Raw genomic sequence first — 15,412 nt, 5'->3', positions numbered from 1 at the left:
TGACGTAATCAGTATTCGCTAATCTGTGATGAGTCCGATTAGTGTGCAAGTGTTATTCTACATGTTTAAAAACTTCGAGCCACACATTCATGTGATACGTTAAACGCGTTATTTAGTTAGTAAATTGGTGATAATAATTGTAGTTCTCTTTTCGTCGTGCAGCTAACACTCACATTCATGTCTGTATCTCGCCAATAACAATTTCACACTTCAGAACAAAATCTTACGTTTCCGAGACATTTATCAATTTGTTGATTGTATTACCACATTCAAATTTCCGTTGATGTATACTGCAAATCTTACCAGCCCGATGATGATTTCAATGGAGCAACCATTTAATTTAATCTAAAATTTTACATCGAAAAAGATTTTTACTCCTTGAAAATCAAAAAAAGATTCATCCAGATGGAAAAACAAATTTTACCGTGTAAAATTACTGAACGATTTATTATAAAATAATGTAATTACAAAGATGTCTATTTTTGTGTTTCTATCAACTGTAGACATAGCGTTCTAAATAAATTTTAATCTCGTTATAGGGAATAGTTCCATAAACTTCGCTTTTATCACACAGTGTGCTAATCTTAAGTATTCGTAATTGAATAATATAATTTACACAAACATTTTCGTGCGATCAGGTAATTTTCAAAATAAACTTTTTATACTTAATAGACAAATCTGTCTTGCGTTATTATACTCCTTTGAAAAAAATAAAAAAAAATAAAAATAAAAAAAATAAAAACAAGAAACAATATAGTTTTGTTGTACAGTAGTGTAACATTATTAAATCTATGCCTATTTAAATTGTGAAATTTTATTATTAAATTATAATCATTATTTCGTTTTAGCTTTATAATCCATAAATATGAAATCCGAATCTAACTTGTACATTAATCAAAAGATGAACAATATAAATTTTAATATATAACTAATTCATTCCATCATGTACTGCTATTACTGCTTATCTAACAAGGAACATACACATTATTGTAATTATTTTACTATATGATATATCATATGCAATGCTTTCTTACTTTCATTTTTTATCTCCTCCCGTTAATGCTACGAATGTGCATTCAGTGTGCCCTTTATATGAACGATAATGATAAGGAAAACAATGATCGAATGAAATTACATTTACATACCTACAGCTCTATATATACTAATAATGTTTTTTTTTGTAACTATTTACTTCGCAATCATAAGTTCTCTTCCTTAAACTAATAAATATTATTAATTACCCGACTTTTGTAATTCGCTCATTGTGAAGACTTTATACATTTAAATGGTTTTACTTTTAACAATTTATCAACTGAACTCTAAATACTTAGTAAACATTATATGCAATATCTATAACTTTCTATATGATATAATCTTTTACATCGTTTATAGTGTACCATGTAAATATACTACTTCATAAGAACGTTGTACACAATTTTTCGCGAGTATACTAAAAGATAAAATTGTCTGATGATAATGCATTAATTCCAACCAAATTCTATGTCTTCGATCTTTATGTTTAATCCTTCAAATGTTGTGTCTATTGGAGGATCAACAAAACTATCATCCAATCCAATTTGCTGCACAAAAATTAGCACTGTAACTATGCACTTGTATTCTCTTAATAAAAACGATAGATATTAAAATATCAACTTTCATTCTTTAATACAAACCTGTAAAGCAGCTATATGAGATGGATCACTAACTAATAAAATTTGTGGTTCAGGATCTGTTATGTCTTCAGACACTTTAGAAACTTGAAGTTGTGTTTCTTTTTCAACTGTTAATTTCTGAAAAAAAAATAAAAAAATAAATAAATAAATAAATAAATATAATAGCATATTAAATCTCTGAATGCTGCGATATGTTATAATCGTTTTGCTTACATTTTCTCTTATTGTACTACTCTTCTCTTTATTGTTGCTTTGGATAGATCCATCTAAAGTATCTTGTAAAAAAATATCAGTACTATCATCGCTATCAACTAATGCATGTGCTGTTCTTTTGTGCATTACAAGTGTGCTGCTTTGTCTGTATCTCCTAAAACACACTTTACACTCAAATGGCCTTTGTTGTGTATGAACCTATAGAAAGAATGGAAAACATTTATACATTTTATATTATGATATTATTAAATTTATACTTACAAGATGGTGTTTATAAAGACTAGAATATTCTGTAAATCTCCTTCCACAATTCTCTATGGAACATACATATGGCTTTTCACCAGAATGTATACGTATATGATTCTTATAGTTTGTTGCACTAGCAAAGGCTTTACCACATTTAGGCTGCGTGCATTTATACGGACGTTCGCCAGTATGTGTTCTTACATGCACCTGAATTATATGACATTTATTAGATATATTTTTAAAGAAACTCCTTCGTTACTTTATATTGTTTATACTTCTTTACCTTTCTGATATTGCTCGTTGTGAACGATCGACCGCATCCTTCGAATGGACACATGAAAGGACGTTCACCTGTATGAGTCCTAACATGTTTTAATAAATCTCCAGATGTTTTAAAACTTTTATTGCATGCTTCATTAGGACACTTATAAGGTTTCTCTCCAGTATGTGTCCGTAAATGAGCTTTTAAACTATAACCAGTGGAAAAACTTTTTTTACATTTTGGATGTGTGCATCTATACGGTCGTTGGCCAGTATGAGAACGTTCATGCACCTAAAATAGATACTTACGTAAATATTTAATGTTCACAAATTCCATATAATTCTGTATAAAAGTAAAAAATATATCACCTTGAGATGATGCGGTGTACTATACACTTTTGTACATCCTTCTCTAGGGCAAGGATGTCGTATTTTTTGTTCAGACAATTTGTTTATCAAAATTTTGGGCTCTTTCTTTTTCAACTTTCCATCTTCTATCTCCCATAAGTCATCGCCAACATTTAAGTGACTAGCAACCATATATGCTGTTCCATTGATAAATTCTACTTGTGGATATGTATTTTCTGTAATATCTACAGAAGTATTTTGAGCATCCAAAAAAGCTGGATCTACCTCCAACTGAAGAGTTTTACCATCCGCAAATTCAGATAAATCTCGTAATAAAATAGTTTCTCCATTTTCCAATTCCAAAGTCGCGTCCCCATTAAGTGGAGATTCTACGGTTATAATTTGTTGCAATGTACACACAATGTAATGACACGTACACAATGAATCATTCATAGTTCTACTTATATGAACATATAAAATTTAACATAGAACAAACCATCGTCGCTAAAGTTGTTTGTCAAATATGCTTGAGTTCCATCAGGTAATGTTATTGCTGTTAGTGTTGTACCGAGTAATTGTTCGTCCAGAACAAGTTCTTGTACCTGGACGTTATTTGTATTTCCTTCATCAATCATGACCGACAGACATCCCAAAACATCAGCCGAGTTATTCTAGATACAACACATGTAACAATTTCACAACAATGAACACTTTATGCATTATTTACAAATAATTTACCCTTACCGATAATTCGTGTAAAACTGTACCGGTTTCTTCCTGATTCGTAATAGTACTCGTGACAAAACCCGTTGATTCTTCATCCTGTGACATAATTTCTTACCGGCGTGGAGCTAAAAAAAAAAACAATATAACCGTTTGATAATCGAACAACAAAGAAATCACCGCTAACTCGAGATAGAAATCTCGAAAGGAATGTATAAATTATGGGTAATACCTAACGAATGAAACGCAACGCAAAAAAAAGTGTTATTTATTATTTTTACCGCGTAAACCGGTTCGTCGTTATTTCAGACATTTCTTCGAATGCCTAATGTACTATTAAAGAATGATCATGGCAGAACATTTAAGTTAGATTGTCTATTATTTATTCCGATTCATGTCGTAGGAACGACGATACACAATGGAATCTTTCGAAAATAAATTGTAAACCTCAAAATACGAGCGAAATCAATGCAACAGTGTCTCTCGCCATTTTCCCGTATGAGTATGTCAACAACGGGATCCGTAAAAATCATGCGAGGCGGCATATCTTTTCGAAAAATGTGTTCCGTTCTCTCTCACTCCTCACTTAATCAGTACGCCACCGAAATTTCGACACGATAAACTGAATTTTCGACACCTCACGATTGGCCACCAAAGAATCTTGGGAAATATTACCCATAAACTCAGGACGCCCGCGAAATATTCTTCCCTAACCAAAGCGAGCGAGCCGGAAACCGATGTGCCGCCATCTAACATCAAATAATTGTCAGGGATTCGCTTGAAAGAAAAAAAAAAAAAAAAAAAAAAGAAAGAAAGAAAAAGAGTTTCCGCGCCACGCGAAAAATATTTCATTGAACTCCGTGCTTTCCACATAGAACGCCATTATTTTCAATCGCGCACTTTAGAATTTTACGAAGTCTATGTTTTGAATAATATAATCACGTTTAGTGTCCATTTTCTTTTCGCTATATAGACATTTATTTATTTAATTTTTTCATTTAATAATCGCACCAATGCATTCAACAGTATAATTATAATAACTAAATCGTATACGTTGATTCGTAAATCAATAACTTTACAATCGTTATCAACGATCATATCGCTGTCATGTTGTTTTCTGCCTAGGGCACAGGAACACCTTGTTACAGTTCTGATTACAAGTCGATGCGTCGCACACGCGCGCACGCGACCATGATTTCATTACGCAAATTCGTATGACTTAAGATTAACGATTGGATCGGTTCGAACAAATATCACGTACCTTCGTATTATTTATTTTGTATGTAATATGAAAGTATTGATATATGTGATACCAGTTTGACTCGATCATTCAATTCGTAATCGTAGATTTAAATACGAGTTCAAAACTCTTAGCTTCGTATTACAGATAACATTCTTTATCGTCATATTACAATTATTTGGTTATCTGAAAGTTCCGGATCAAACGGAAGTCATAGTTGTGAAAGTAGAGCAATCCTATACGATTCCAAGTGTCCTGAATGAGAAATTTCATTGAACCTCAAGGACACCTCTTCAGATGAGATCAGCACGCGTTCGTCGTTTTACTTTAATTCAAACTTGAGCGTAATATGACTGTATATGTTTGCATTGGGCAACGCTTTTACGTGCTAAAAAAGAAATAGGAAAAGTAATCTTTGGAAAGAGCAGGTAAGATCTTCAGACAATATTAATCCATTTTTTCACTAATGGAATAAAGGTTATCATTCGAATGATTAAAAATTTTAACATTTTGCAAGAATTCGAATGAATTTGGAAAACCATTCTTAAAAAATGCAAATATTCCTGACTGCACTGCGATTTTAATGATATCTTTCAATAATATATAAAACAATTATATGTTAAAACATTATCTATGCATTATCGTTCGATATATCGATTATTTGTTTAAACGAATAACGAACAAAAATTGTACTTATTTTCCAATTAACAATTGATATTTACTTATATTATTGCTACCTGAATAACCATAATCGGTAATCGTTGATTCGACTACATATTTCACCGAACTTTACCCATCAGGGACGTCTGATTTTCAAGGACCAGTAAAGTGTACGCGAATCGAAATGAAAGTTATATATATACATATATACCTTAGCCTCCTTAAAGTATCCTTCTTGATCGTTTTCCAACCCAGGTGGCGTATACGTATATTTTAGAAGGGGGATGTTGGGGAGTATATGCATCGTCGTCGACATTCACCCAAGACGTTCGAACTGGATCAGTTCTTCGAAATATCTGCGCTACGTCGTAACAATTTCGTCCTGTTTACTTTATTTATTTCAATTTACTTTCCTTGAAGTTTTCATCCGTATAAATCGCGGTTTCTTTATAGTGTTATTGTCGAAACAGATAATTACGGTGCTTCTACATCATAACATTATCGTGCATATAAGAAACATTAAGAAACAAAAAAAAAACAATAATATATACAGATTATAGTCAGATATATATTTGAAATATACATATATCGAAGAGCGGCAAAAGAACCGCCAAATTTCAAGCTACTCATGGTAAGTATCACATCAAGGATTCTGTGAGGTTTCAGATCTTTCGAATCAAATCTTTCCATTATAATTTTTATAGAAAACATCCCTTAGATCTCTTTGAATATAATCCTTAACTCTCTCCACACGCATTTTCTCCCAAGAGTTATGGATAACTATTCTTCAAGATAACCAATTCGAAATATTGTAATTAATTTTATATAACGATTGATAAACGAAGAAAAAATTAAGAAATCTAAAGAAAAAAGAAATTCTAATTTTTATCTCAATTAACACCAATGACTCTTATTTTAATTTTTAGATAATTTTTGTTCTGCTCATCTCTCTTTTTTATGCTTGAACTTACACTTCGTAATGTATCATTGATAATACGTAATTCCTTTAATATAATAATAATTGTCTTATTCAAATGATTAACTTACTATTGTATTGTGAACTCGGTTTTTAAAACTCTTTTTAATAATGGTGAAAGTGTCCAAAATACTAAACAAAAAATTAATTGTAGTTTTTGCATTTTTTTTTTTTTTACAAAAAAAGATTTAAGTAATATTTACATTAAGCAATAATGACTATATGTATCAATAAATAACATACCATTATATAATTCTCGTTTATATATACTTTTTAAATCACTTTTATATAACGTTATGTATCGATACGAAAATTTTATCATATCTTCTGTTTCTGATTTTTCTCTTTTTTTAATTATTTTCCTGATTTTGGATAGTAATTTACCTTCAGAAGACCCTTTGTAATTTTTTATAATCAATCTTTTTAAAAGTGTAAGTTTAATGGAAATCAAAAATCTTCAAGTTCTTCGATTCTAGCGACTTGCGTATGAAATAGTGAAAGTATTAATGATATGTGGTGCGACTTTTACATGTTTACATTTCTAATGCAGATAGGTGCAGCAATCGATCGAGAATACTTATCGAATGGCGCTGTTCGGATCTTGTTCCGGGTTCTTTTCTCTTATCAAACTAATATCTAGAATAAACTCTTTCATCAAACATATCGAAATTTCGTAGTATACAATAGTGTTCAAATAACGTGACAGAATTTACTTATTACAGATATATAATGAAGTAAATGATAGTATGCGGGAATAGTAAATGAACGGCGAAAGAGTTCGATATGCACCATCGAACACACTCGCGTTGAACTTGTTATCTATCGTAAGCTATTGAGAAAAAGGTACGCATATAGATATGTGAATATATAAATATATATAAAAACGGACTTAAAAATTATATGGTAAAAGAGTATTATTTATCGCATATATATGTTTGAGTATACATGTGACTGCACACGAATACGTAATGTCTATTGTGTAATGAGTGTAACGAAAAGAATAATAATGACCGCCATTGCTCTCAGATACCATACAATATTCGGATATATTTATTCAAGTTGGAAAGGAATGCGAATGAAGCAAAGTTACCACAAGCCGCCTATACACTTTCGTTACAAGATATGAATCACGAAATAGAATGTACATACTTACATACATATATATAGATGGATATAATAGGATATATTTATTCAAGCAACTTATTTAATCGAACGCGTTGTTGTACGCGTTTCCCTTGCATAACTAGTCGGTTACATATTTCTAAAATGCGAACCAACTCGCGCGTCTGTCTTCTTTATACTCTTCAACAGGGATTCTCAACAGCAGAACTTGTAAAAATACGCTTAGAGCTTAAATAGAAATAAAAGAAAAAGAAATAAAAGAACGGAAAGTTAAAAAGCTGTTCTATGGGATTCTCTGATTCATATATTTCGTATTATTTAATATTATTAATTCTAATTTGATCTATCTATATAAGGGGTAGGGCAATTACATATTTTCAGGGTGAAGGATAAAAAGTTGAGAATCCCTGCTCTTCAGGATACTAGAGTGCACTCACGTGACGAAATTATGACCGCCAGCGCGCGAGCGCACAATCTATGTAACTTTGAAAGGTGTAACTATGTGTATGTAAGTATTCGCAATCGAACATATAGAGAACAGGGTAATATTTAACTATCTATGTGTATCCAGCATCCGTAAAACGATCTGCGCGCTTGAGTGCGTGTAAGGAATGGCTGTTACATTTACAACAGCCGATAGTACGAGAAACTGTTTCTCTCTGATCTTTCAAAATAGCTTTTCTTTTCTAGAATTCGATCCTACGAAGATATTTTAATTAAACGAACTATTTTATTCTCATTTTAAATTAGAATAATTTTTATATATTTTTTTCTAAACATACCAATTGTCCAACGAGCACGGTGCCTTTTATATTCAATTATAAAGTGATATAAAAAAATAATATAGATGACTAAATCGTGATAGTGGTCGTAAAACAAGCGAAAGTTTCTAGTCCAGAGACTAATTAAAATTAATTTTTTCTTAAACATTAAAGCACCTACTTTTAATTATAAGCATGCATTAGTTATCATTAGAACACCTACTACATGAATACTAAAGTTTATGATAATTATATATACATTTTCTGAGTCTCTTAATATTATAATCTCATAAATAAATAACCATATATTAACATTGTTATATTTTTTCACATTCTATTATCAGTATGAAGAATAATTATATTATGTTAAGTTACAGGCAAAAGCATTAGTCCTTTTATCGGTAATAGCAACCATCAAAGCTTTACCAATCGCAAATGTTCATGTGAAATTCGTCTCTCGACCTCACGTATACGAACATGGTATTACAACAGACGGTTAGTACAAATACGTGTATAGTCGAACTGATTTCACTAAACTAATTAAAGCACAATTACAACGAAATAAAATCGTTCGTTCTCGTTACAGGAGATCGTACGATCTATCAAAAATCCTTTGTTTCGATCGGACGAAGAAGCATTCCTTCAAATCCACGAAGACAATTTGGTACGCCATATTCTTTCTTCAAGATACATTGAAAAGATACACGTAATACATTCTGATTATGTTTATTTTTAGGAGAACGCCTACGTACCGATTCCAATTTGCAACAAATCCCAGAAATTGGAAAATACGCAACAATAATAAAACCGGAAAATGCTGAATCATTATGGCCAGTTGGGGTCTTCCTTCCCCCCATAGACGTGAATGACCTTGGTCATAGTTCTCAAGAATCTAGACATATAACGCCCGATTACAGTAACGGCTTAGGTAATAAAACTTTTTTAAATAATATGAAAGATACGATCGATTGTACTTTCACAAAACTAATCCCCCTTTTGATTTATATAGAATATCACGATCCTTTGCTTCTGACTGGTACGGAAGCAATGATGGCGGTGAAATACATTTATGGCCGTGGTGAACTCTTTTACGATGATTTTCCACACGTACGTGCTATATTGCGAAATCAAGAAGAGAGAAGATTAAACGGCCTACACGATCATATTCTAAGCAGTCTAAGATCTAGCTCTCCTTTTTACAAAAGACACCAGCATTAAAAATGTAAATTTGAATTTGGCTGAAAAGTGAGTAGCTATTTTCATACAAACTTATACGACGGATTCGAGCACAAGTCCGACAGGAAAATAATTGCCATCACTAACAATAACATGATCTATGAATTAATTAATTTAACGTCATTTTTATTCAAAATCACAATATTTAATTTTCAAATATCATGACATAATCATCAGACACATGAAATAATTTCATAGGATAAAATCTATTGTTATTTTAAACTAAACTAAAGCAACTAAAGGAATATTATCTCTATAAAAAATCTAGATGAATACATAGTCATATAATTAAATAAATTATAAATGCTTTAGAAAGTAGTGATATGCTATTATTAAATATACCATCGAATTGTATATACCAATGTGTAACACTGTTCACAGCAATTTATATAATTTTTTTCTAAATTATATAAGAAAACAACGTGTATCACTCTTACTCGCATTAGAATCAGAATCGTATCTCATTCATTACGGAAGAGTCCTGTTTACAGTTCAAGTTTAGAATAAAAGAAAGATAATAAATATCAAAAACAAAATGAAATAAAAAATCGTAATATGATACGAGCAATAATATGTAATCTTGAAGATCTAACACAGATATTTTATTAGTATTGCATTGGTATTTGCATTTTAAAATAACTCATAGAATTGTAATTAAAATCTTACATGAGAAAACATCATCAACACGATGGGAAATAAAACGTTTGTTAAAACGATTGTAAAAAAAATTATTATTAGTTCGAAAAAAATCTTATTGAAATGATGAATGATGCAAACTTAAAGATTGCTACATTTCAATGATAACAACGAAACATATAATATTTTATATCAAATAGACATAAAAATCAAATAGACAAATTGTCTATTGTTTCTGAGATAAAAGATTATATTGGATCATTGGCAATGAAAAATATAGAAAAAATTTACAGGATCCATCGAACGGTAATACATAATATCAAGGCTAGTAACGAATAGGATATGTTGGCGTTTATCGCTCCGTTGCAAAGATCTCCGAGACAAAGGCACATGTAAACTTTTCTATAATTCCACGTAGTATAAGCGCATCTTTCTTCGCCATCATCCGGTCCTCTTTGAAAGCACAGTCTTTGCGTGGCGGTACCGTATTCTGAAAAATACGATCGCCATCATGGAATAATACAAATGAAAAAGAAAAGAGATTAACATTGCAGTGTTACTCTTTGAAAGAAATGACATGATATATAGTGCAATGTTTCTCACAAAGAAGTCTGTAATAAAATCGCAAGGAACCACAAGAAGTATAATGCAATCCTATACAGTGGACATAGCAGCAATGATCGATCGTTGATTACATCGAATAAGATCGGTTTCAACATCGAGTGAGATCTTGGTCTCCGTTCAGTCAGAAAAGAGTAGACTGCTTTTATTAACTGATAATAAGAATCAAAAGGAATAAAGCAAAATATTCAATATTAAATCGATGCTGAATATATTGTTTACTTCTAATTAACGTTAATATTAGTTAATTTTAAATTAACAACCGATTTCCGATAAGAAAGTAATATTCTTAAATACAGAAATTTACAAGATTCGAGTTCTTTGATATGAAATATCATAAAAACGGAATATATGTACTATATGATTATATATTAGTGTTTTTCTTCTACAAATTGGAAAAGTGATAATTGAAATAGGAAAAAAGAAAGAAAACTCTTGAATTAAAGATATAATCGGTAGCTCGTAGAAACCGATATTGTTCTTATTTCTTAAGAATAGCAACTAAAGTGTATATCTTTGGAGCAATTTTCTATATCTTCTTCTTTTTATACGTATAATACTAACCGTTGTTTAAATTTTGACTCTCGATTATTTTACCGCACCAACCGGATACACAGGGTACCATATCCACGCCTCTTTCTAAATCTATTTGCGTGGAATTCATCGTAAACGGATCCTTACACGAGCCTAGCTCTCCTCTCGATCTGCAATGAACGCATCTTCGAAGTGCTGTTGAAGAAAGTAAGACAATGATAGAAATATATTTTACATTTTACACATCGAAGAAAGTTTAAAATGCTCCAGCGAATAAATATTTTCTTGTCTTATTATATATATATAAAAAAAAAAAAAGAACTGCCTATAACTTTTTCCTTAAAATACATAAAGTCTAATCGAATTAAAATGACCTAAATCATATTTATACATGTATTATTTTTTATATTATTATACTATAGATTGATATAACATAAAAAAAAGTGATAGGCAACTTTCATAATTATTTATACATACGTTCTAAAGAATTTTCACAATTCGTCATATAATAGAGTAACTATTGAAAAATTGTAGAAACATTTTGTTCGTTGTTACTTTTACTAAAATACAACATAGACAAAAATTTGCTTGAGAAAGCATGGATTGCGTTTAGAAATACGTAGAAAAATGAAACGATCGTAATAACTACATATAAGAAATAATTGATAATAATGTTAATAAAGAAACAAAAGAAAAATGTTCTGATTGTTAATGGTAATCAAGAAACGGTAAAACGCAAGAGCCGCGCATCGGTGAATACCATAAAGCATTTGTCACCGTTCAGGTGAAAGTATCGTGCCAGTTTGCGGTATTGCAGGTCGCAAGTACGAACCATATAGTTCGACTCACCAATCGTTGCTGGAGGTAGATTGAAGTATAAAATTGACAAAAATACGACGGTGCACATCCTTAAATCCATTCTGCCGATCGTTCTATTTCGTTGCATAAACACGAATTGAGAGATTTACGCGTCGAAAGTCACCAAGAACGGCGGAAGGTGAAATATCAAGGAGAAACGATCGAGCACAGCCATTTTGGAACTAACCGGTAGGACTAACAGACTCACCAGAGAGGGCTACGCGTACAACGCGATCTCTTTCCTTTCACTTGACTCTTGGGCTCTTCACTTGGCTCTAAGGCCGTACACCATTAGTATTTATGTATACGTATACATATATGTATATGTATATGTATATGTATACGCGTGTACAATGAAAAAGAATCGTTCGCTGACGATAATTACTTTCTTTAGACGAATCATCGATCGTTGGCTTAAAAAGAATGTCTATAATTGTGAAACAACAATTTTCCGTTATCGCGATGCGTTCGAAGCATCCTATTAAGCGACAATCATCGTTCCCTTTGTAAAACAATAAACAAACATAATATTCGTTTGTTTCCAAAAATTATAATAACTAGAATTGTTATGAAAAGTAATAATTATTCTCCAAGTATGATTACGTTTGATATCGATACGAATAATATTCTAATATATGGTATCAGATATCCATACATTTACTGTTTTATTTTTCATTTCCCACGCATATTGTAGGAATACTTTCTTCTTCCACATCGTTTTTCTTCTCAGGAAACACTACTTTAAAGGTATCTCTTCGTCTACATGCCATGATCAGACCGGTACAATAACAAAACGAAGATAATAATAATATGAATCCAAGATAACCCATGTGACGCATAAATGCTGTAACGCCGCAAATGAAATAAATAAAGAAATGAAATTTATGAGAATGGATATCTTTATCTCACCTAATGTAAAAAATTTCGATTTAGAGACAACAATGATCTTCATTTGCATCATATTGACGTTATCGACGTAACATGTATAATTACCTTCCTCGTCTTTCGTAATATCTATTAGATATAAATATCATTGCATGTTTAATTATTAATAAACTGAATTTGTTATTTTCAGAAACGAAACGATACCAATTATGTAAAGAGTTGAAAATGTATCAACCATCACACGAGCTTCAGTATCTGTTTTACGAAACGATCGACTTACGCCTTGCTTTAAAACAATCGAGTCCTTTTTCCAAACTATTTGCGATTGCAAGTCTGATCTATATTTATAAATCAAAACAACTTATTGTTGTCCAATTATATGAAACAAATACATAACGTACTCCGGACACGAAATAGCAGAATGAGCGCCCTCTAAGAACACGTACTGTTTTCTATATTTAAATTTTTTCCCCTTTTTCTTTTTCTTTACTTTCGTACAATTCTTACATGCCTCTTCCAAATCAAATTCGGGCAAATATCTTACAGCACTGCTGATAAGAGGAAATTCTTCTTGAAGAAGTATGGATCTGTAAAATGCATCGTTTTTATATTTTCTATTTGTATTATATGATTCTATTTGTATCATATTCTTACTTGCAAGGTAACATAGGGGTTTTATTAAAAAATTTTATGAGTAAAGAAGTATGATCCAATGTTACGGTCTGTAAAGTTAATAGCAAATAATTACTGCCTATTATATTTTCAAAATTGTCTGATATGACAAAATTTTAACAAATGATATTTTATATATATATATATATATATATATATATATATATATAGTTTATCAATCATATCTAATACTATATATATATAGTTTACTTTATCAAATTGACGCTTCACTCTACAGTATCCTCTACGAGTTTTTACTCCTTTATTATTTATACATTTTTCACAAGGACCCCAAGGTCCCCATTCAGAAATTACTTCTAGAATGACACCTTCTTGTCGTAAATAAACAAGATCAAGCATTCTAGATATCTAAAGCAAAGTATCATATACATAGGTACTATTAGTAGTATTATCAAATATATTTTATATTTTGCTATTTCGTTTTACATTATGTTTAAAATTCATACAGCAAAGCGTGTAGTCACAGATAATAAGTTTATCACACGATACTCTTCCCATTTAGTAATGTTTCCTGTTTCTATAAATGTATCTCTTTGATCTTTTAACATTGCTAAAATGACATTTTCTATGTTATTACTTAATTAAAAATTTTAAAACCTTTTAATTTAAAAATGGAATAGAATCATATGTATAAATGACATTACGTTCTATTCTATAATTAAATTTGTATTCTTCCTCTTGCCCTTCTTGACCATGACATCGATAAATTCCAGCATCTGTCTTTTCAATATCTTTTATAATTAATGAAAGATCTAACGTTACATAAATTCTATTATATGATACATTGTTGTCCATCCCTAACTGTACTTCTTTTTCTGGTAAAGTTTGCAACCGATCTTGATAATACCATATTTTAGGTTGTTTTTCTTCATTATCATTACTACAACATACCCAGCTACATGATCATTAAAAATTTTTCATACTAATATTCATATTTTCATACTACATTTTCATACTAATATTACCAATACATTTTCATCAATAACTATTAATTTTGCCAATATAAATATTTAATATCTCTTACCAATATCGGCACAGTAACTTTACCATCGTATTAATTTCAGCACTTGCAAGCAAGTATTCGTCACTATCTTCGGAAGTAATCAATCTATTCTTCTCACGGCAATATATGTTATCATCGCCTGTTTTAATCGAGAAAATGTTATTCGCATATATAAAAATAATAAATGATATGCAAAATATCATAATTAAATCATTTCATAAGTATATTTTCTACTACGCGATATGTAACATCTAAATTATTTACTTCATAAATCTAAGAAAAATGTTTGTTGATAAATAAATTACGAAGAGACATCTATCTCTCTTTCGCGAGTTATGTATACGATCAAGGCACTAAATATCGAATGAGTAATAAGATATATACACATCGTATTTATTCTATGTACGAAGTCCGATGCTTAGAGATGATTGGTGCTTTCTTCTACGCTCGACCAATAAATTTGAAGTAGTAGTTGCACAAAAATGGCGCCACTGTTGAAAATTTAACAAAAATACAAAGATATTAACTAGAGAATCTGTGAATAATCAGTGTGACAACATATGTAATGATTAATAATTATATAATTATCGATAACAATATCGATTCTCATAAAATAATATAAAGCGTAATTCAGTGCGATCAAGAAAAAAAAAATAAATTAACCTCTATTTTCAATTCGACGTTAAAAAGATTACACTATTAATATATATAGTGTGTATGATA

At 30.6% G+C, this 15,412-nt stretch overlaps 4 protein-coding genes and 1 long non-coding RNA gene across 11 annotated transcripts; 2 read left to right on the top strand and 3 right to left on the bottom strand.

Annotated features, from left to right (window-relative positions):
- Window positions 1–418: 418 nt before the first annotated feature.
- On the bottom strand, window positions 419–5,689 carry LOC122628667 (zinc finger protein 76-like). 5 transcript variants are annotated; one of them, XM_043811177.1, is made up of 9 exons: window positions 5,576–5,689; window positions 3,486–3,592; window positions 3,238–3,412; window positions 2,763–3,130; window positions 2,416–2,685; window positions 2,148–2,339; window positions 1,887–2,084; window positions 1,674–1,790; window positions 419–1,580 (listed from the first exon to the last, which is right to left on the bottom strand). In XM_043811177.1, exons 2-9 carry the CDS (start codon window positions 3,570–3,572, stop codon window positions 1,482–1,484), a joined length of 1,506 nt encoding a protein of 501 aa, XP_043667112.1. In that variant the 5' UTR covers window positions 3,573–3,592; window positions 5,576–5,689; the 3' UTR covers window positions 419–1,481. The 5 variants fall into 5 exon arrangements, with proteins under 5 accessions (XP_043667112.1, XP_043667108.1, XP_043667111.1 ...); XM_043811173.1 differs by lacking the exon at window positions 5,576–5,689 and adding an exon at window positions 4,140–4,212; XM_043811176.1 differs by lacking the exon at window positions 5,576–5,689 and adding an exon at window positions 3,697–4,133.
- A 146-nt stretch (window positions 5,690–5,835) lies between these two features.
- On the top strand, window positions 5,836–9,978 carry LOC122628673. Its single transcript, XM_043811184.1, has 5 exons — window positions 5,836–5,995; window positions 8,595–8,718; window positions 8,810–8,887; window positions 8,960–9,151; window positions 9,233–9,978. The coding sequence occupies exons 1-5, from the start codon at window positions 5,993–5,995 to the stop codon at window positions 9,439–9,441; spliced, it is 606 nt and encodes a 201-aa protein (XP_043667119.1). The 5' UTR covers window positions 5,836–5,992; the 3' UTR covers window positions 9,442–9,978.
- Window positions 9,979–10,327: 349 nt separating this feature from the next.
- Window positions 10,328–12,238, bottom strand: LOC122628674. 3 transcript variants are annotated; one of them, XM_043811185.1, is made up of 3 exons: window positions 12,100–12,238; window positions 11,281–11,445; window positions 10,328–10,585 (listed from the first exon to the last, which is right to left on the bottom strand). In XM_043811185.1, exons 1-3 carry the CDS (start codon window positions 12,194–12,196, stop codon window positions 10,383–10,385), a joined length of 465 nt encoding a protein of 154 aa, XP_043667120.1. In that variant the 5' UTR covers window positions 12,197–12,238; the 3' UTR covers window positions 10,328–10,382. The 3 variants fall into 3 exon arrangements, with proteins under 3 accessions (XP_043667120.1, XP_043667121.1, XP_043667123.1); XM_043811186.1 differs by lacking the exon at window positions 12,100–12,238 and adding an exon at window positions 11,728–11,846; XM_043811188.1 differs by lacking the exon at window positions 12,100–12,238 and adding an exon at window positions 11,486–11,511 and having other exon boundaries at window positions 11,281–11,420.
- A 311-nt stretch (window positions 12,239–12,549) lies between these two features.
- LOC122628678 lies at window positions 12,550–12,993 on the top strand. The gene is made up of 2 exons (XR_006327096.1): window positions 12,550–12,683; window positions 12,803–12,993. It is a non-coding gene; the product is annotated as an uncharacterized LOC122628678 (long non-coding RNA).
- Window positions 12,759–15,058, bottom strand: LOC122628675. Its single transcript, XM_043811189.1, has 9 exons — window positions 14,711–15,058; window positions 14,331–14,566; window positions 14,133–14,236; window positions 13,876–14,034; window positions 13,648–13,715; window positions 13,395–13,580; window positions 13,198–13,331; window positions 13,018–13,122; window positions 12,759–12,952 (listed from the first exon to the last, which is right to left on the bottom strand). The coding sequence occupies exons 1-9, from the start codon at window positions 14,890–14,892 to the stop codon at window positions 12,774–12,776; spliced, it is 1,353 nt and encodes a 450-aa protein (XP_043667124.1). The 5' UTR covers window positions 14,893–15,058; the 3' UTR covers window positions 12,759–12,773.
- Window positions 15,059–15,412: the final 354 nt, after the last annotated feature.

Source organism: Vespula pensylvanica, chromosome 4, assembly GCF_014466175.1.
Source record: "Vespula pensylvanica isolate Volc-1 chromosome 4, ASM1446617v1, whole genome shotgun sequence".
Classification (NCBI taxonomy): domain Eukaryota; kingdom Metazoa; phylum Arthropoda; class Insecta; order Hymenoptera; family Vespidae; genus Vespula; species Vespula pensylvanica.
The sequence above is the reverse complement of the archived record's forward strand: the minus strand, read 5'-3'. Positions and strand labels throughout refer to the sequence as shown.